Here is a 21,281-nt window from a genome sequence, read left to right as displayed (position 1 = left end):
AATTTTTCATTGTGTCTGTAATCACATATTCAAAGCTGCTTCCTTCTGGTAATCTCAGTCTGTTTCCCAATTTATCCTTTAAGTAGGCTTTCAGTTGATGGTATGCAAACATTGTACCATGAGTTATTCCATATTTGTACTTCAATTGTTCAAATGTTAATAAATTATTTCCCAAAAAACAATTTTCTACTCTTTTAATTCCTTTTCTCTCCCATTCTCTAAAGGAAAGGTTATCTATTGTAAAAGGGATTAGCTGATTTTGTGTCAATAATAATTTTGGCATTTGGTAATTTGTTTTTTTCCTTTCTAAATGAATCTTCTTCCATATATTGAGTAAATGATGCAATACTGGTGAGCTTTTATACCGTACCAGCTTTTCATCCCACTTATAAAGTATATGTTCCTGTACCTTCTCCCCTATTTTATCTAGCTCTATCTTAGTCCAATCTGGTTTATCCCTTGTCTGATAAAAATCTGATTAAATACTTTAATTGTGTTGCTCTATAATAATTTTTCAAGTTTCGTAGCTGCAAACCACCTTGGTTGTATCTCTCTGTTAATTTATCTAATGCTATCCTCGGTTCCCCCCCGCCTTTCCATAAAAACTTCCTTATTATTCTCTTTAGTTCATTAAAGAATTTCTCTGTTTAGGGAATTGGTAACGATTGAAATAAGTATTGTATCCTTGGGAAGACATTCATTTTAATGCAATTTACCCTCCCTATCAACTTTAGCAGTAATTCTTTCCAATGTTCTAAGTCTTCCTGCAATTTCTTTATTAGTGGCTGATAATTTAATTTGTACAAGTGGTTTAAATTATTATCTAACCTAATATCTAGGTATCAGATTGCTTGTGTTTGCCATTTAAATGGTGATTCTTTTTTAAATTCTGTATAATCCGCATTACTCATTGGCATCACTTCTCTTTTATTTGCGTTGTACCCCGATATTTCTCCAATTTCTTATGTAGTTCTTTTATTGATATTTCTGGTTCTGTTAAGTATACTATGATGTCATCTGCAAATAAACGGATTTTATACTCCTCCTTTATTTTTATCCCTTTTATTTTATTTTCTGTTCTTATCAGTTCTGCCAATGGTTCTATTGCTAAAGCAAACAGTGAGGGAGATAATGGACATCCCTGCCTAGTTGACCTTCTTAATTTAAATTGGTTCGATACATATCCATTTACTGTTAACTTCGCCAATGGTCCATTATATAATGCTTTAATCCAATTAATATATTTTTCTGGTAGATTGAACCTCTGTAATACTTTGAATAAATAATTCCATTCTACCCTGTCAAAAGGATTTTTCTGCATCTAAAGCAACAGCCACTGTTGGCATCTTATTTCCTTGAACTGCATGTATTAAATTAATAAATTTACAGATATTATCCGCTGTTCGTCTTTTTTTAATAAATCCAGTTTGATCTTGTTTTTATTATTTTTGGTATACAGTCAGCCAATCTGTTTGCTAAGAATTTTGTTATTATCTTATAATCTGAATTAAGTAGAGATATTGGTCTGTATGATGCTGGTGTTGGTGGATCCTTCCCCGTCTTTGGTATTACTGTAATTATTGCTGTCTTACATGAATCTGGCAAGTTTTGTGTTTCTTCTATCTGGTTCATTACTTCCAGGAGAGGAGGAATTAATAACTCTTTAAATGTTTTATAGAATTCTATTGGGAATCCATCCTCTCCAGGCATTTTATTGTTTGGCAACTTTTTTAATATATCCTGTACTTCCTCTATTTCAAATAGTTTTAACAATTTGTTTTGTTCCTCTTCTTGCAATTTCAGCAGTTCAATTTTAGCTAAAAACTCTTCTATTTTATCATCTTTCCCCTCTTTCTCAGTTTGGTATAATTGTTCATAAAATTCCTTAAAGTTCTCATTAATCTCCGGATTATATGTAATTTGTTTGTCCTTTTTCCTTGATGCCAATACAGTTCTTTTAGCTTGTTCTGTTTTAATTTGCCAGGCTAATAATGTGTTTTTTCTCCTAGTTCGTATACTTTTGCATCCTCACCTTGGTTCCTCAAATCTCCGGGTAGCACCAGGTACTTAAGGGACCCCCATGTTAGCATTAGTCCATAGTTTTCACTATTCATCTGCAGAATGCAATTTTACAAAAACAAAGAATAGAGTATATGTAGAACTTCCATTTTTTTTTTAAATTCTTCATTCAAACGCCCAGCCTACCCGAACCTGAAGATCCGGCAATAAACACCAACTTGTCAAATCAGGGCCCCGACTTAACTCACTGGAGCAATATACTTTAGAGAGACAATGTGTAAGCAGGTACTGTGCCAAAACTGTTGGTTTCCAAGAGACCTTCTTGGGACAATGGGAGAGAAACAAGGGGTAAATGGCTTTTTGGAGTGCTATTCCAATTCAAGTTTGTTAGAAGGAAGGAAATTTTAATGTTAAAATTTTGGAATAAAAGTCAAACAGCTCCAAATACTGCATTTATTTATAAAGGGTCAACATGATCTAACCTAAACCCAAGGTTGAGTAAACAGCCTGAAATCTACTTGCTTAATTTACCATGCAATTCTCTTCAAATATTGAAAGGTAATGGAAAAAAAAACACACACAAAAAAAAATCACATTGAGATTTGTTTGGCTGATGGTATCACCATTCAGTTGAGACAGAATAAACTTTGTATAGTTTAATACCTGACTGACGGGTGGGATTGCTCAGGTCTTCCGACATCTGTTCAACCAGGTGGGACTTGAGAGCATCCTGTATAAATAGGAATCCAAACACTGAGATGAAGCACAAGCATATCAGAACTTAACTACTGGAACACACAAGAAAGGGAAACTTCTAAGAGACAGAGAAATTTAACAAGAGGTGGACAAAGGAAAACTATTTTAATTAAACTAATGCTTTCTTTTAAAAAAATTTAGACGTACAGCAGGGTAACAGACCCTTTCAGCCCATGAACCCGTGTGATTAATTACACCCAATTAACCTACAACCCACCTCTGGTTCGCTTTTGAATGGTGAGAGGAAACCGGAGCCCCTTCGGAAAACCCACACAGACACAAGAACATACAAACTCCTTACAGACAGCACAGGATTCGAAACCTTGTCCCAACCACTGGCGTTATAAAAGTGTTGTACGGCTACCCTAACTCTTATCTTTTGCAGTGAGTGGGAATGGCACAGTTGGTGTTATAAGACCAGCGACTGGGTCCAGAGTTCTAATACCGTGCTGTCTATAAGAAGTTTGTATGTTTTCCCTGCATCTGCATGGATTTTCCCTGAGGGCTTCAGCTTCCTCCCACCATTTGAAACATACTGGGGGTGAAGGCTTATCAGGTGCAAATTGGGTGGCACGGACTTGTGGGCCAAAATGGCTTATATGGCTAAATAAATTTAAAGAAAGGCAAGTTTCAGTAAAATGGGAAATTTCCAAGTCAAGCAAAGGAATGGCAAAAAGTAGGAAATGTACTTTAAATAATGTTCCCAGCTATATTTGTCAAACACTCTTCATCTTTAACAATTTCACAAATCACCACTGCACAGCTGCTGATTGTACAAACTGGTTTTCATTAGAAGTGTAAATATTCAGAGGATGATATAAATATACAGAAATTGAAAAGTATCAAAAATTTCATTCCATAATCTTTACTAATAATAGTCTGCATTTACGTAGCATATTTAAACATCCGGACAGATGATTAAGTACCACAGTTAACATCAAGTTCATCATTTGACTTGTACATATACAACTGGACAAAACAGCATTTCTCCAGACCACCACACACACACACACACACACACACACACACACATCACATCTACATACAGACATAATTTAAAATAAATAAATAATAACTATTTTGGTATTATTTACTTGGCTACTTGATTCTGTTCATCAATTTCACAGCCTGCGGGACTAGCTATTTCCCAGCCTGGTAGTCCAGATTTTGATTCTCTTGTACCTCATTTTTTTTTATGGTGGTGGGTCAAAGATACTGTGTGTTGGATGGAAAAGGTATTCTCTAATTAGTTGAGTCCTATTTAAGTTACGTTCCCGGTGAATATTTTCAGAAGAGGAAAGGGAGGCCCCAGTAATCTTCTCATTCATTTTGATGATCTCCCATATTGACTTCTGGTCCAATGCTTTGCAGTTACTATACCACATAATGATGCAGTCAGACAGGACATCCTCATTCATATTCCTGTAAGATCTTGTCAAGATAAGAGCAAGCAGTCTGGGCCTCTTCAACCTCCTGAGGAAGTGTAGGCTTCCTTTAAGCACCACTTTCAATGCAGCCAAGGACTATAGTAAAGCACGACCTTCCGTGCTCGGTCGTGGTGATGGCCACAGTTTTTGTTCCAGAAGTAGCCACAGTTCTTGTGGTAGGGATGTCAAAAGCCGCTGGGACTTCATCCATGTTAATGATGTCCGCAGATATAACTTTAAGTTTGCATATTTCATTGGCGACGAAGTTTTTTGTTCCCAATTTTCAGTAAGTTACTGACCTACAGATGTTCTTGTTCTTACTGACAATCTGCTTCATAAACTTTGATATCCAGGGGAACCCAGCTTTGAAATCCAAGATGCCTTACTTTCATCTGAATGGCGACTGTAGATACAGCCTGATTTTGTTCCCTATAGATAAGAATCCACTCCTTCAAATCAGACTCTAATTGGGGCCATTTTGCTTCTGGGCCACGACATGCGTCTTTTCATTCTTTCAACTGCTTCTTTCTCTTTCCTCCATTTGCTAATGGAGGATTCACCAACTCTCTTGCTGTCACTCCTTTGCCAGTTTTAATAGCAGCAATGAAAGGATGCGCTCAATTTAGTATGGGAATGTAATAGCAGCAATGAAACAATGCGCTCAATTTAGTATGGGAATGTAATAGCAGCAATGAAAGAATGCACTCAATTTAGTATAGGAATGTAATAGCAGCAATGAAAGAATGCGCTCAATTTAGTATGGGAATGTAATAGCAGCAATGAAAGAATGCGCTTAATTTAGTATGGGAATGTAATAGCAGCAATGAAAGAATGCGCTCAATTTAGTATGGGAATGTAATAGCAGCAATGAAAGAATGCGCACAATTTAGTATGGGAATGTAATAGTGACAATAAAAGAACATGCTGTGGCGGGTCACCACTGCAGCAAGTGGTGAAACAACAAAGAACACAAGAGACACTATGAGCTGAAGGCTGACCAGTTTAATGGCATTCATACAGTCATTTAAATATCTGAGATTTGCGTGCTCCCTGGATCACGCGACTCCCAGAAATGATGTCGCTCAGAGACCAGCAACTCCAAAGCTTCGGTGAGCTAAATAGTGGTGCGGTCCACCACATGACCCCCACCAAGAACTGGAGTGAGGAGTTGACACCCTAATCTTGTAATCATGAGTATCACTGGCTGGTGGGCATCCTCTGAGCCAGAGGCATGCCACCTATGCCACTGGTCTAGGTCCACATGTGCTGGCTTAAGGCATCTACCAAAACCTGTTTCTTGCCTGCCACCAATGTCTGTAATGAACATGGAGCCATCATTCTGTACCACCTTGTAAGGACCTTCATATGGACATTGCCACGGCATCCTGTTTGCTTCCCTGCACAGGAACACAAAGGCAGTTCTTGAGTTCAGGCAGAATGTATGAAGTTGTAGACCCATGCCGAGTGGTCAGGATAGGCGCCAGTGTACCCACCTTCTCCTTCAAACGTGAGTACCGAAGTGGGAGATTAAATCTCCTGGGACTGTGGTGGGGGGTTCTGTACATCAATTCTGAAGAGGACATAACCAGATCTTCCTTCAGCATAGTATGCATACCTAAAAGTACCCCAGGCTGTTCCTCTATCCAAGCTGGTCCCTTAAGGTGTAACATGAGAGCTGTTTTCATATGATGGTGAAAATGTTCCACTAAGCCATTGGACTGGGGATGATAGGCTGTTGACCAATGCACCTGCATGCCCAGCAACTGTGGACCATAACCTGGATGTAAACTGAGCTCCTCTGTCAGAGGAAATATACATGGGTAGTCTGAAACACACTATCCAATTGACGATGAGGGCTCTTGCACAAGCTGAGGCGGAGGTGGGGTTGGAGAGCAGGACAACCTTGGGCTATCTTGAGAACCTGTCTACTACCGTGAAGAGTGAGTAACATCCCTGGAAGGGGGTAACAGACCGACGATATCCACATGGATGTGATCAAACCTGCATTGCATGGGTGCACATCCTTACTCAAGCGCCGACTTACTTGCGCAGGCCGTGCCACGTGAATTTGTCACCCAAGCTTTGTTGCCATGCAGCAGGTACAATGGGCCTTGGTTGGCTGGTGGATACATCATATAGGGAGGTATTTGCTGGACCAAAGAGTATGTCCTCCAATTTCAGTCCCGAAATGGCAGTTCGATACATGGCCATCTCTTCATCTTTCTGCTGAGCTACTGCTCATTCTATTCCAGGAGCAGGCGAATGGGCGGAAGCTATGGCAGTGCAAGATAGCGTGTCAGTGATATGATATGCTTTATCATAGTTGTAAACTCCGAAATGTAGGAGAGCTGTTGTCGTCATGCCGACCACAGATCTGTCATCTTGGCAAAGGTGAAAGTCAATGGCTTGTGATCAGTGAAGACTGTGAACTCTCGGTCCTTGAGGAAATAGCAAGCTGTGTGGCCAAGTAGAGGGCAAGGAGCTTTCTGTCAAAGGCACTGTACTTCTGCTCCAGTGGTCTCAAGTGACGATTAAAGAATGCCAGGGACATCCAGGTGCTGTTGATGAGCTGCTCCAGGACTCCGCCTACCACAGTGTCCTGTCGCATCCACCGTCAGAGCTGTTGGCACGCCAACCCACGGGTGCATGAGCATAGTGGATCTTGCAAATGTTGCTTTGGCATTCTCAAATGCAGCCGCAACCTCGTCATCCTATTTCAGTTACTTGGGATGCCCGGACAAGAGTTTGAAAAGCATAGGCATAACTTTGGCTGCACCAGGCACAAACCAATGGTAGAGGTAAGTCATTCCAACAAACTCTTGATAGTAGAGGGTCTTGGAAATTTGCAGATGGCCTTGACCTTGGAAGGAAGTGGAACAATTTAGTGCTGATCATTGCGGTGGTCGAGAAAATCGACTGACGCGAGGCCAAACTGGCATTTGGCCAGGTTGATCGCTAATCTATTGTCATCCAGCCGCTGACGTAGTTGACGGAGATGAGTCCAATGCTGCTGTCATGAATGGCTGGCGATAAGGATGTTGTCCAAATAAATGAATACAAAATCCAAGCCCTGGGTCACTATGTCCATTAGGTGTTGAAATGTCTGGGCTGCACTTTTGAAACCAAAGGCATAGAGAGGAATTATAACAGCCCAAAAGGGGTAATTAAGGCAGTCTTAGGAATGTGGTCAAGGTGAACTGGGATCTGATGGTACCCACGCATCAGGTCGATTTTGGAGAAAAGCCTAGCTTTGTGAAGAATTGCAAAGAAGTGCTGTATTTGGGGGAAATCGGGTAGCAATCTGCTGTAGAGATGTCATTCAGACATCAATAATCCCCAGAAGGTCTCCACCCTCCAGAAACCTTAGGTACCATATGCAGTGACAATGATCAAGGGCTATCAGAGCAGTCAAAAATTCCCATTTCCTTCATGTGTCGAAATTCACGTTTAGTCAACTGCAGTTTATCTGGAGGCAGCCTCCGCACTCCTGCATTCGGTTGTGCTGTTGTGAACTATGGAGTAATAATGCTGGGGAATTCAGTTAGGATCTGGCATATTCATTGTCCGAGATAGTTGTCAAGGTGAGGTGTCGGCAACGCCACGGGTTGCAGGGGGAGGGGCTCGAATGTCCTTTGAGATCTACTAGAAGGCAATGTGCTCGCAAGAAATCAGCTCTCAGAAGCAGCTGTGATACATCAGCAACAGTGAAGGACCAGCTGAACTGTGACAAGCTGAAATTGTCCATGATCCATACATTCAGATACTGCTGTTGTTAACAGCTTTGAGGGGAGAGCTGCTCTTTCTTGAACGTGTATCTGAGCTGGAGAGGGGAAAGGACCCTAACCTCTGCCTCAGTGTAGACCAAGCATCAACGGCCTGAATGTCGATCACAGAGGAAAAGGAGGTTGTCCTTATGGCCAGCTGTTGTAGCCACTGTCACGACTGAAGGCAGGCCTCGGCATTTCCCGGATGTGTGCAGGAGTGGATGGCAGCAGCGAACTACAGCTCCCCATTTCTGATGGTTATAGCACACCACTGCTCTCCATTTCTGCTATGTCTGGCCAAGTCTGATGCTGCACTGCTATTTGGAGTGGGTAGAGATTGTGCCTTTGCCGAGGCACTGCTATGAGCCCAACCAAAAGTCCTCCATGCTGTTTAGCATGCCACAACTCATCAGCACAGGCTGCTAGATGACAGTGGGGGCAGGAGTGGTCACAAAGTTGTCGACTGCAAGAGCAAACAGATGTCTTCTGGCACTTGCTCGAGAAAAAGCTGCTCTAAGAGCAGATGGGGCCTGTATCCACCCATGAGCGGCAACATCTCGCACATTAGTTCGGAAGGAGTGCAGTCGCCCAGGCCGTCCATATGGAGAGGTCATGCTGCCCAGTTGTGTTGAGAAAGGCTGAAAATATGTATGAGCAGGTCTTTGATGGTTTCATACCTGTCATGGGCTGGAAACTGGCGTAAGAAATCAACAAATATGCCTCACGGTGTCTTGGTCCAGCGATGCAACATCGTAGTATTTTGTTGCATCAGGGGTAATCTGGCACAGATGGAACTAGACCTTGGCCTGCTCAAACCAAACCTGTAGCTGCAACGTCCAAAATACTGCACGCAAAATGCTCTTGCCCTTAAGTGCAAGAGCATTTTGCGCATCCATAGCGAGGTCCAAAATGTCATTTGGACCGTCAGGGTCACCATTGTGGCAGGTCACCACTGTAGCGAGTCATGAAGCAACAAAGAACACAATGAGCAGATAAGGTGACTAGTTTAATGGCGTTTTTACAATTGTTTAAACATCCGAGATTTGTGTGCTCCCCGGGTCACATGACTCCTAGAAAAGATGCAGCTCCCACAAGCTTTAGCGAAATTAGTACTCGGGAAACTCCTGGGCCCATGGAGAACTATGACTCTGAAGCTCCAGTGAGCTAAGTATTGGTGCAGTCTGCCACTGCATTCAATTTACAGCTAGCGTGGGAATGTAATAGCGGCAATAAAAAAACGCTTTCAATTTATGGATAGCTTAGGAATGTAATAGCGGCAATGAAAAAATTCTCACATTTTAAAGTGAGCGTAGAAATTGGGTACATACAAAATGCCAAAATTTTAATCTTGGGAATATCTTTTTGGCCTGAAATGCCACGGTATTCCAAGAAATAGGATATTCTGGCGAGGGCACTGAACCATATCAATGTTAATTGCCCAGACCTGTCCCCCGAGGGAGATTAGCAAGATATGGTTTCTTTTAAAGAAAGGCTTTTTAAATTATGACAGAGCAGCAGGCTAAACCATGCTAAGCAATGAACCAACTCACGGAGGTTGGAGTCCAGCAAGAACAGGAAGCCCTGAAGCACCGGACTTGCTGCCAATCATCAGCGATTTTGTCATTTCCAGTCGGAGCATCACGAAGGTCACTGGGAGCGAGGGTGCTTTAAAAACACACATCAGAGTTGAATAAGGTGATTCGGACCCAGGGTGAATAAAGAAAACGTTCAGTCCACGGTAGCCCTTAAACTGCCTACCTTTTGGACCTTGTGGCCTGTGGTATGGTTTCAGCAGGCAGAAACCTAGTTCCAAATTTGTCAGATCACAACGGACGCCACCAAGTACTATTATGTAGTTGGTTCATTGGACCAAGACATAGCAGGAAGGGTTGTCAATTTCCTGAGTCAACCCCCTGAGAATAACAAGTATGATGCCATTAAGGCACTACTGATTCGTACATCTGGCAGTCCTGCCGCGATCGAGCAACAAGGCTCTTAAGAATGGATGATCAACCGAACACTGAATGCCCTAATGAATGAATGAAATGCTGGCACTAATGGAAGTCACGGGCCCTGTCTGCTTTTTGAACAGTTGTTCCTGGAGCAGATGCCTGAGGACATTCGCTGACTCCTGGTGAATGATGATTTTGATGACCCCTGTGAACTGGCAGCCCGTGCCTCTATCCTCTAGCACGCAAAACAACATGGTGGAGCCACCGTGGATTTAGTTGCTACACCACACCAGAGCACTCCATGGGTCCATGCTCCAGGACATAGGGCAGTAACAGTCCAAATAAGGACCACTTATGTTACTATTATCAGACTTTGGGTTCTGTGGCCCACTGTTGCTGCCAGCCTTGCTCATACCAGGGAAATGCCCGGGTTGGTCGTTGCTAACATCTGCAACGGCCAACCATCAACACAACCTCCTCTACCTATGGGACAGGCATTTGAGTCTGCGGAGTGGAGATCAGTGTTTTGCCTCCAACAGGCTGGGACACCCATAACGGAAAGTCTGGACCATCCCTTACAGCTGCTAACAAAAGCAATATTAGAGCATATGGGGTGCAGTCTATTACACATGAATTTGGCCCTCGCCAATTTGTATGGACATTCACGTTGGCTGAAGTATCACAACATCTTCTTAGTGCAGATTTCCTACAAGTCAACTGTCTATTAGAGGACCAAAAGAGAAAGGAGTTAGTCAACTCCAAAATATTCTAATCGCTCGTCTTATGAAAGGCTACTCTTCCAGCGCACCATTTGGACTCTGTTATGTTCTGCTCGAATGAGTATACCAAGATCTTGGCAGAATTTCCAGCCAGTCACCCCACAGTTCTCTGCTGTTATGCCCAAGCACAGGGTCCAGCATCATATCCCCATGAGAGCAGGACCGCTGCACGCCAGGGCACGCAGACTACCTCCAAACAAGCTACGAATTGTGAGAGGAGTCCGTAGAGTGGGGATAGTCCATCGTTTGTACAGTCTATGGGCATCTCCCTGACACATGGTGCCAAAAAGTATCGGAGGATGGAGACCACATGGAGATTATCACTGATTAAACGACATCACAACAGTTCACCGGTAACCTATCCCGCACATTCATGATTTCACCGCAAGCCTGGATAGCACCAAGATATTCTCCAAAATCGACCTGGTGAGGGGGATATCATCAAATTCTGGTCCACCCCAACGATGTCCTAAATTTCTGCGTATGCCTTTTGGGTTGAGAAATTCTGCACACTTTCCAGTAACATGGACTGTATTTATTTACTATATTCTGATATACTGATCGCCAGCAACTCTCGTCAAGAGCATGGCACTCACTTGCGTCAACTATGCCAACCTCTAAGTGACTATCAATCTGGCTAAATGCCAGTTTGGTCCATCCTCCATCGATTTCCTTGGCCACCAGATCGATCAGCACGGAGCAGAGCCGTTCCCTGCCAAAGTGGAAGCCTTAAGAAAGTTCTCCAGGCCAAGCATGATACAAGGTCTGCAAGATCTCATCGGCTTGGTAAATTTTTATCATCGGTTTTTGCCATCAGCAGCCCAAATAATGCGACCCCTTTTCAGAATTCTTTTCAGGCAACACAAAGACCTGAAATGGAACAAAGAAATGACAGTTGCTTTCGACAAAGCCAAGGAAGTGCTGGTCAACGTGACATTGGTGCTCCCTCAACCCAATGTACCCGCAGTTCTCACAGTTGATGCATCCAGCACGGCCATCGGAGGCATGCTAGAACAAAAGATCGAGGGCAATTGGAAGCCGATGGCCTTTTTCAGCAAGCATTTGAGACCTCCCAAGCAGAAGTACAGTGCGTTTGACAGGGAGCTTCTGGGACTTTACCTGGCCATCTGCCATTTCAGGTACTTTATTGAAGGAAGAGATTTCATCGTCTTCACAGACCAGAAGGATCTGACATTTCCCTTTGCTAAGATTTCAGAAACATGGTCGGTAAGTGGCATCTCTATTATTTCAGAATATACCTCATCCATTCGGCATATTGCGGGAAAGAATCACGTAGCAGATGCACTATCCCGCACATCAGTCCATTCAGTTCATGCATGGTCTGAGTATAGACGACGCAGCTCTTCCAGCAGTACAGCAGGAGGACAATGACATAGCAGCCTATCATACTGCAGTATCTGGTCTTCAGCTTGAGGACTGGAGATTTGGACCTTCAATGGCTGCATCCTATATGTCTCACAGGGCAACCCCAACCAATTATTACTGTTGCTTGGAGACGCAGAGTATTTGATGAGATTCATGGCCTGGTTCACCCTTCCATTCCAGCCACACGCAGTTAGTTGCAAGCAAATTTGTATGGCTTGGCCTACGGAAAAAGGTTGGACACTGGGCCAGAACATGTGTACAATGTCAGACCTCAAAAACACAGCGGCATGTAAAAGCACCACTCTATAAACAAGCATTTTGATCATGTAAATATTGACATCGTGGGGCCACTACCACCATCGTGAGGTGCCAGTTACCTTCTGACAATGGTCAATAGGTTTACGAGGTGGCCAAAAGCTGTCCCACTCTAAGGCACCACCACGTCGTGCACCAGAGCATTTATCTTGAACTGGGTGGCTCATTTCGGGTTGCTGATGGACATAACCTCAGACAAGGGGACTGTTCATATCAACATTGTGGATGGCACTAGCCCAGCTATTTGGCATACAGTTGCATCACACAACAGCGAATCATCCACAATCCAATGGCCTTGTGGAGATTCCTGCCATTTGAAGTCAGCCTTCATGGTGCGCCTCATAGGCCCTGATTGGATGGATGAGTTGCCTTGGCTGATGCTGGGTACCAAATGAGGATCTGACTACATCTTCTGCTGAGCTGGTGCATGACTCACTGCTCACTGCTCCAGGGGAGTTCGTACCAGCGGCAAGAGGACAGACGGATCACCCGTGGCATTCCTAACACGGCTGAGAAAGTCGGCATGTTGGCATCTGTTCCTATTGCAAGGCATGGTTCAACCAGAACGTATATCCCAAAGGACCTCAAGAACTGTGAGTATGTATTCATACAAAACAGGGCATGCATTGTACCCCTCTTCAGAGCCCATACACAGGTCTGTTCAGAGTGATTCGGCATGACAGTTTAACGTGTTTAGTGGACATTGGAGACAGGCAAGAGACAATCATGATTGACTACCTCAAGCTAGCTGACATGGACTTGCAGCAACCAGTGACAGTTGCATGCCTTCTACGGCGAGATCGTCCACCTAAGGAGGCGGACAGGGTATATAATGGGATCATCATCTCCTAACACTGGTTCTGAGGGAGAGGGGAGGGAATCTGCAGACATGACCAAGAGTTTTATTTTAACCTGGTTTTGGCCTCCTTCCTCCACAATTCAATGATCAATTACACTATTTTTTGATAAGACATTTTCAGATTTTCCTTCTTTCGTGGACATTTTTCAGGTTAAAGCAGTTTCAACTTTAATCTTTTCAATTCTGTTGATAGATCATCCACCTGAAATGTTAATTTCATCTCTCTCCACAAATGCACTTGATCTGTTGAATACTTCTAATATTTTCCGTTTTTACAATGGATTTCCAGGAGCTGTAGAATTTAGTTTTTTTCATGCAATTACAATATTACATTTGTCCAGTGGCAAAAAAATGACATGTTAAATCAGCAGCCTAGTCTTTTTAGTGCATAATTGATAAGCTTCTGCTTCACTAAAAATCTTCATATTGGTGAATTCCACCAGTTTTACCTGTCATATTTAATTTTTTTTAAAAGGTACAGCACTGTAGAAGGCTCATCCAGTCTATGACAATAATGCCACTCAATAACATCCAATTAACTTACAAAGTTATATGTTTTAGAGCAGGGGTGAGCAACCTACAGCCAGCATCCAAATTTATCTGCCCTGCAACCCAATGCATTTGCCCTATTACCTTCAGCTGCTTCAACATACACTGTTCACTGCACTAAACTGTCATTGGTGGCCCCAGAGACTGTGCACGTGGATTAAACATCCTTTAGCAAAGGAAATACTTTCTGGTTATATAAATGACGCCTGTTCCTTTGGTTTCTTCCATCAGGCAACAAAATAACTGTGTCACGAGGAATGTTATCTGAACTCTCTCCACATTGTTATAACCAGGAATCAATCATCAACCGCATCATTTTCTGTCCCTGGAAAAATAACTCACCCTGGTGCTCCCGGAAACACTGTTCGCCCTCAAGATAGGCCTGAGACAAGCTATGTACAGTGGCCAGCTGTCCTACTCTTGGTCCCAGGCCACTCACCCAGTGGTGAATGTGCAGCTGGGTGACCAACTGGGCTAACCTTTTGGAGCATTTATGCATTTCCAGATATGAAGATTCCTTCCCTGACCTGAAAGGCATCATCGTATTTATTTTAAAGGAATACGGTTGATCTCATTATTCAAACATTTTCGATGGATGGTTTTTTGATAAATTATCGTCAGTTATGTTCATACATTGTATATTATGTACTTCAAACAGAGACAATTGAAAACAAATTACATAATGTCAGTGTTTCAGTATTTATTTCATTTATGGTAGCATCAGTGTTGTTCGCCGTTCAACCACTGACACACCATCTGGCACATGCATGGTAAAAAGGTTGACATCCCCCATTTTAGAGGGTGGAGTAAAACTGGAACAGTTTATGGAAACCCATGCAGTCCTACAAATAGTACCAGATTCAAACCCAGGTCAGTGGCACTGCAATAGCATTGAACTAACTGCTATGCTAACCATGTCAACCATAGATTTTAAGCCTCTGAATTTAATTGAAGTTTTTAAAAAAAAAACTTGGCCAAAAGTGGAGTTACCACATTCTCTGATGTGTTTTTACTAATTCTTTTAGATTCGAAAAATTTTTTCAAGGTACAGTACAACTCCGATTATTTGGAATTGGATTCTCTGAAATACTCATTTACCCAAATTTTTAAAAACATCTTGGATAAATGAGGATATCCGAAACAAATCAGAAATCCTCATTTATCCAAAATTGTTTGGAACCAAACTGACCTCAGAGGTTGAAAAAGAATTCACCTGACATCAAATTAGAACGATTGTCCTCATTTCAGGTGACTCCCACCTCTCTCTCATTCCATTTCTTCATCTTCCTCTATTGACTTTTCTCTCCAACTCCCCTCTCAAACTGCATGCCACTGTCTCTCAGCTGCAAGCAGTTGGAAGAATACCTCATACTGGCATCAAGTAGTGTCCTCCCAGGCATGAGTGGGACCTTGGGTTCATCAGTGTACCCTCCTCAGCACAGCGAATGCCGACACTGAACCCACCCCTCGGCCTACTACCACACATACACACCAGACTTCCTGGTGTGTGTGTGTGTGTGTGTGTGTGTGTGTGAGAGCGCTAGGCCTAGGGGAGGATTCAGAGTTGGGACATGGGTATTGCCATCAGGAGCTCCGGTAAATTCTACACCTCCTGGAAATCCATTGTAAAAACGGAAAATATCAGTGGGAGAGGTGAGTACACATTGGGGATTGGCTGCAATTGGGAGGTCTTGGTGATCAGCAAGCATTTTTTTGGTGAGAATTAAACATTAATGTTTAAAAACCCTTCCTTTGTTGTTCTTGTTTAAACATTGATACGTGATTTGCTGTTGCTACTGGGCTGCTTTTAAAAAAATACCAGTTATCCAAAAAAAAAGTTTATCCGACATAGGCCTGGTCCCAACTATTTTGGATAATTGGAGTTGTACTGTATTATATCCCAGAAATGTCCAATTACAAAATAACTTGCAGTAGCCCTCCATAATGTTTGGGACAAAGACATTTTTTCCCTCTATTTGCCCCTGTGCTCATTTTAAACTTGTAATCAAACAATTCACATTATTAAAATGTGCATTCCAGATTTTATTAACTGTGGCAGCCAGACATGTTCAGGCCTAACATCCCCACTACGTTTCACAGAGGAGGTGGTATCCTTTCGATCTTAGGCAGTTTCTTTCCGCCTCCACACTGCTCTTGCCACCATTCTTATACAGGTTAATCTTGGTCTCATCTATCCACAAGGCCTTTTGCCATAAATTCTGTAGGTTCTTAAATATTTCTTGGCAAATGTAATCTGATCATCCTGTATCTGTGGCTTAGTGGTTTGCATCTTGAAGTGAACACTCTTTATTTCTGTTCATGAAGTCTTCTGCACACAGTAGTCATTGACACATCCACACCTGACTATTGAAGCATGTTCCTGATCTGCATTAGGGGATTTTTTTTCATTATGATCAGAATTCTTCCTTTCTTGGCCTATTAGTTCCTTTGCGACTACTGAGCACTACAGTATGCCCTTACTTCTTAATGATGCTCCAAACAGTTGATTTTGGTAATCCTAAAGTTTGGCGATATCTCTTTTACTATTTTAATAATGGCTTCTTTGACTTTCAATGGCACAACTATGGTCCTCATGTTGAAAAAAATGACAACTACAGACTCCAGAGAAGCAAGCCTAACTCTCTTAGACCTGCACCAATGAAGCAATTAATCATACCCAAGAAATCATCAACACTTGTGAAGCCAAATGTCCCAAACATTATGATGCCATAAATATGGAGGATCTCTACAAGTACTGTAATTTCTATATGGTCAAATCAAAATGTATATAAATAACCTTGAATAAAATCTGAATGTGCATTTTAACGTGTGATTTATTTGATTGTATATGTAAAACTGTGGAGCACAGGGCCAAATAAAGCAAAAAAAAAATCTTAATTATTTTATGAATTTATAAACATATTCTTACAAAGTACTGATTTTATTCCAAAAAACATAACATATTGAAAGCAGTCATCTTTTTACTGCAAGTTTTATTTCACATCAGGGTAATATTTTTTTTTAAAACCTTAAAACAAATCACTAAATGAGATAAAAGTCCCAATACAATGTAACATAATAGTACTGATCAAATTGTCTCACCTGAGATGCATATGAAACAAAGGTAACACCTTCCACATCATCCAAGTCTGGACTGACATCGTGCATTGTTTCTTCTTGTCCCAGATGTTCAGAGAAAGACAGAGAAGAACTTTCTTGCAAATGTGAATGGGAACGTTTCACAGATGGACGCTGTTCCCTTTGTTGACTTTGCTTAAAAGTATCCACTGTGGCCTGTTGTACCGACACACAAGAAGACTTGTGATCACTAAGAGGTACAGAAGTTTCCCCAACAGAGTCAATTCCAACATCTGGAGGTCTCCATATCCCTGAACTGCATGTTTTCATAGACAAACGTGCAAACCTAGAGCAAACAGGTAACTCGGATAACTCCTCAGTAGAACTGAGAAACGCTGAACTTGGAGTTCTCCAAATCCCAGAATTTAATGCTTTTTCAGTATATTTTATCCTACGAAATCTGAACCCTTCTCCTGAGGACTTCAGAGATGGCATAATATGTGAACCAGTTAGATTATTTGAAACTGAAGTTTTACTTACAGTTCTCTCAGATACAGAACTACTCTCCTTGCATCCAGAACATTCTGATGTGATATCCTCATTTTCCACTCGACATATTTTAGCAGAGCTCTGTGAATACGTAGGTTTTTCTGCTGAATCTGGAGAAAAGACATCACTGGGTAGGGATCCACCATTCCTCCGACAAGGAGACAACAGCTTTTCTGGCAGATCAGATATTTTTATGGTACCATTTGTAACAGTACATGGTTCCAAGTAAACTACAGGGATTTTGGTGCTTTCCACACACAGCATTTTGGCTTTAGCTACTCCTGTAGGACTGATCAGTGGCAACTTGGTAATTGCAGATGAAGTTGCATCCACTTTATTGATGCAATTTTCATCAATAGTTTTATTAACTAAGTCACAATTAATCCCTTCACGTTGCATCTCCAGATCTAAATGTTTCTCCTCTTCTTTACATTTTAATCCATCATGATCAAGGTCTACTGTGTTTGCTGCACAGTTGTACTCAAAGTCATCTGGAGATTCTTCCTTGACAATAATATTAAAAGGCTCTTTGCAGTCTTCAGATGATGCACAATGAGATGGACGCGTTGAATAAATATTAGGGAGGCATTTCAATATGCTGGAGAGAAATAAAAAGTATTAAGTGCAATAATCACTGAAAACGAAATATGGTTGAAAATCCAATACATATTCCACCCAAATCCAATCAACGAAGCAATGCACAGCACTTTCAAATGACTGAACATGATGCTATTAGTCATTTTACTGGACTGTAAAAAGAATTACATACAAGTTAGTTCTATTCATGCCTGACTATATGTTTTTATGGAGCTCAAAGGAGTAAATACAAAAACACAATTTTCTCTAGTTCAGGAATGAAGGAATATTAATTTAAAAATCAGAGCCAAGTCACTGAGGATTTGGTAAGGAAAAAGGAGGTATTTGTCAGATATAGGAAGTTGGTAACATAAAATAAAGTTTGCAAAAAAAAAAGAAGCTGGTAACAAGAAAATCCCTTTCAGGAATATATGGATGTCAGTGTATAATTGAGAGAGATCATGAGGGCAAAAATGCAAGATCAATAACTTTGTAGTGGAGAAAGTAGAGAGCACCAAGTTCCTTGGAGTCCACTTAACTAAAGATCGATCATGGACACATGACATCTTCCCTCTTGTCAGGAAGACTCAACAGCGACTGCACTTCCTGACAAGACTGAAGCGGGCAAGGTTACTGGCCACCATTCTACAAGAGCTCTCGAGAGCATCCTGGCTGGCTGCATCAGTGTTGTACAACTGCTGCAGAGAAATGGATCGGAGGTCAATTCACAGGATCACAAAAGTGGCAGAGAAGACTACTGGAGTCTCTCCACCTCACCCACGCCCCACCCCCCCCTCAATCGGTGCAATCTACTGTGATCATGTCTGAAGAGGATATGCAAAATCATTGAAGGCCCATTCTATCTGCATACAGCATCTTTCGGCTGCTCCCTTTGGGGAAGAGATACAAGAGTATCAGAGCCAATACCACCAGGCTGAGAAATAGCTTCTTCCCACAAGCAGTGAGAATGCTGAATGATCAAAGGAACTGCTCACATTAACCATCCAACTCATATTTACAAAATATTTATTTGTATGTATGAATACTTGTCCTGCACATGTACTGACTGTATGTTTATGTGTAATGAGTGGTTGTGTGTCTGCATGTTTTTCACCGAGGACTGGAGAATGGTTTCATTGTGTTGTGCTTGTGCAATAAGATTATTCTAAACTTGACTTAAAAAGCAGAATCCTATGAGATACTATTATTAAGACCAAAAGAGTAACTTGAATAGGTCCCTGTAAGGATCAGTACGGCAGACTATGTGTCGATTAACAAGAAATGGGTGAGGTCCTCAATGAATACTTCTTGTCTGCAATTGGAGAAGACCATGGAAACTAGGGAATTTAGGAAATACAACAGACTCTGATCCACCTCCCAGACTTTTTTTCCCCATAACCCTCAATTTACCCTTGTATGCAAAAATGTAACTCCAGCTCAAATTTCCTTTTTCTTATTTTCTTTTACTCCTCCAAATAAATGCTCAATTTAATTTCAGTTTAGTGACCTATTATAAGAATTATGAAAACCAGGAGTCAAACATGTTTTGTTACAAATAAGGGAAACAGATGAAGCAAAAAAAGAATTTGATTGTCGGATTGGAGTCAGAATGAAAGATGCAGGTGAAACACATTCGGGTGCAGACATTGTGATTGTAGTAAACATATTGAAATGCTGGAGGAACTCAGCTAGTCTTTTCAGCATCTATAATAGAAAAAGATATATTGCCCACATTTCAGGCCTGAGCCCTTCAAGGGAAAATAAATAATCAGAAAAGGTAGAAGCAGGATAGATCAGAAAGTCTCAGAATTCAAACAATGGGAAAGTAATCCAGATCAACAAAAGGCGACCACAGCAAGAGCACCAAATGAAGTAATGACCCCCCCCTCCATATTCAAAATGAAACGTTGCTTCACTTGGAAGGGCTGTTTGGGGCCACGAATGGAAGAGGAGGTGTGGGCCTCAAATGAAAGGTACAAGCACTCATTCCACCTTGATGAACAGGTGGATGATCTTGCATAAAAGGAGAGTGATGGCACAGTGGGAGGATGGGCATAATGGTCACACTCAATGACACACGACTCCAGCAACCTAGGGTCAATTTTGACTCGTAGTGCTGCCTAGGTGTAGTTTTCACATTTTCACTGTGACCTTGCGGATTCCACCCACATTGCCTCCCAACTACCTCTTGTAATCGGTTTTCCTCCACATCCCAAAGATTGCCACTGGTTTAGGTGGAGGTCAGGAGAATCAGCATGAGTGCTGCAACTGATGGCCGTGCAAGAGATACTGTAGTCGATCACAGGAAATTAAATAACCTCCTATGTCATCAGAAATAAAAACATGGGGACTGGATTTAACAAAGGTGTATTCTGTAGAGGTCATCCAACTCCCATCCTTCATGCTCTGTCATTCATCCATCACTCCATATTTGCTTGCCAGTCCCCACTTGCCTGTTTCATCCATCCCACCTTCTTATAATGACTAGCTCCCCTCTCTACAGTCTTGATAATTTCGATCGAAAATGTCAACAATTTCTTACCACCCCCTACCCCCTAAAATTGATGCTGGCCAACCTGCTGAATTAGAACAGATTCCTTCAGCCCACAATGTCATGCCAACCTGTGCAAACCTATTCAAAAACAATCTAATCCTTCCCTACCTCACACCCATCATCCTCTATCTTTCTTCCATCCATGTGCCTAAGTCTCTGAAGCATTCCTATTGTTCCACCCACCATCACCTCCCCCTGCTACTGGCAATGCATTCCAGACACCCACCACTCTGTGTGTAAATACACTTCCCTCTGACATCTCTCTTAAAAACTTTCCTCACTCACTTTAAATAGATGTACTCTGGTATTTGCTGTTATCACCTTAGGTAAAAAATGCTGGCGGTCCACCCTAACAAGGCCCCTTCATAATCTTATATTGTCACCTCATCCTTCATTGCTTCAGAGAAAAGCTCTAGCTTTGTAAACTTTGCTTCACATGACATGTTTTCCAATCAAGGCAACTTCCTGCTAAATCTCCACTTTTCAGGTATCATATCAAAAGTTGGGTTGAAATTATTCAACTGAATTAATTGATGAAGCAATCAATGGATGCAATATTAAAAAAGCAATTTGTCGCTGCTGTTGTTCACATATGAACTGGGTTTATTTCCTGTGCTCCTTTAATCACTTCCAGTCAAGGAATACCAAATTTCTTTTGGATACTTGCCAAATACCATGGTAGTTTTACCAATTTTCAGTACATGAACCTCAGGCCCTG

General features: G+C 41.8%; 1 protein-coding gene across 6 annotated transcripts in view; it reads right to left on the bottom strand.

The window, feature by feature from the left end:
• mgaa (MAX dimerization protein MGA a) overlaps nucleotides 1-21,281 on the bottom strand; it is a 123,591-nt gene that overhangs the window by 80,204 nt on the left and 22,106 nt on the right. For all 6 annotated transcript variants that reach the window (XM_069917167.1, XM_069917166.1, XM_069917170.1 and 3 more), the window contains exons 3-4: nucleotides 16,909-18,031; nucleotides 2,683-2,749 (exon numbers count right to left, since the gene is read on the bottom strand). In XM_069917167.1, coding sequence (XP_069773268.1) covers nucleotides 2,683-2,749; nucleotides 16,909-18,031 — 1,190 coding nt within the window. The remainder of the gene's footprint in view (nucleotides 1-2,682; nucleotides 2,750-16,908; nucleotides 18,032-21,281) is intronic.

The sequence above is a fragment of the Narcine bancroftii genome, chromosome 2, assembly GCF_036971445.1.
Source record: "Narcine bancroftii isolate sNarBan1 chromosome 2, sNarBan1.hap1, whole genome shotgun sequence".
In the NCBI taxonomy this organism is placed as follows: Eukaryota; Metazoa; Chordata; class Chondrichthyes; order Torpediniformes; family Narcinidae; genus Narcine; species Narcine bancroftii.
This window is presented reverse-complemented; position numbering and strand designations above follow the sequence as displayed.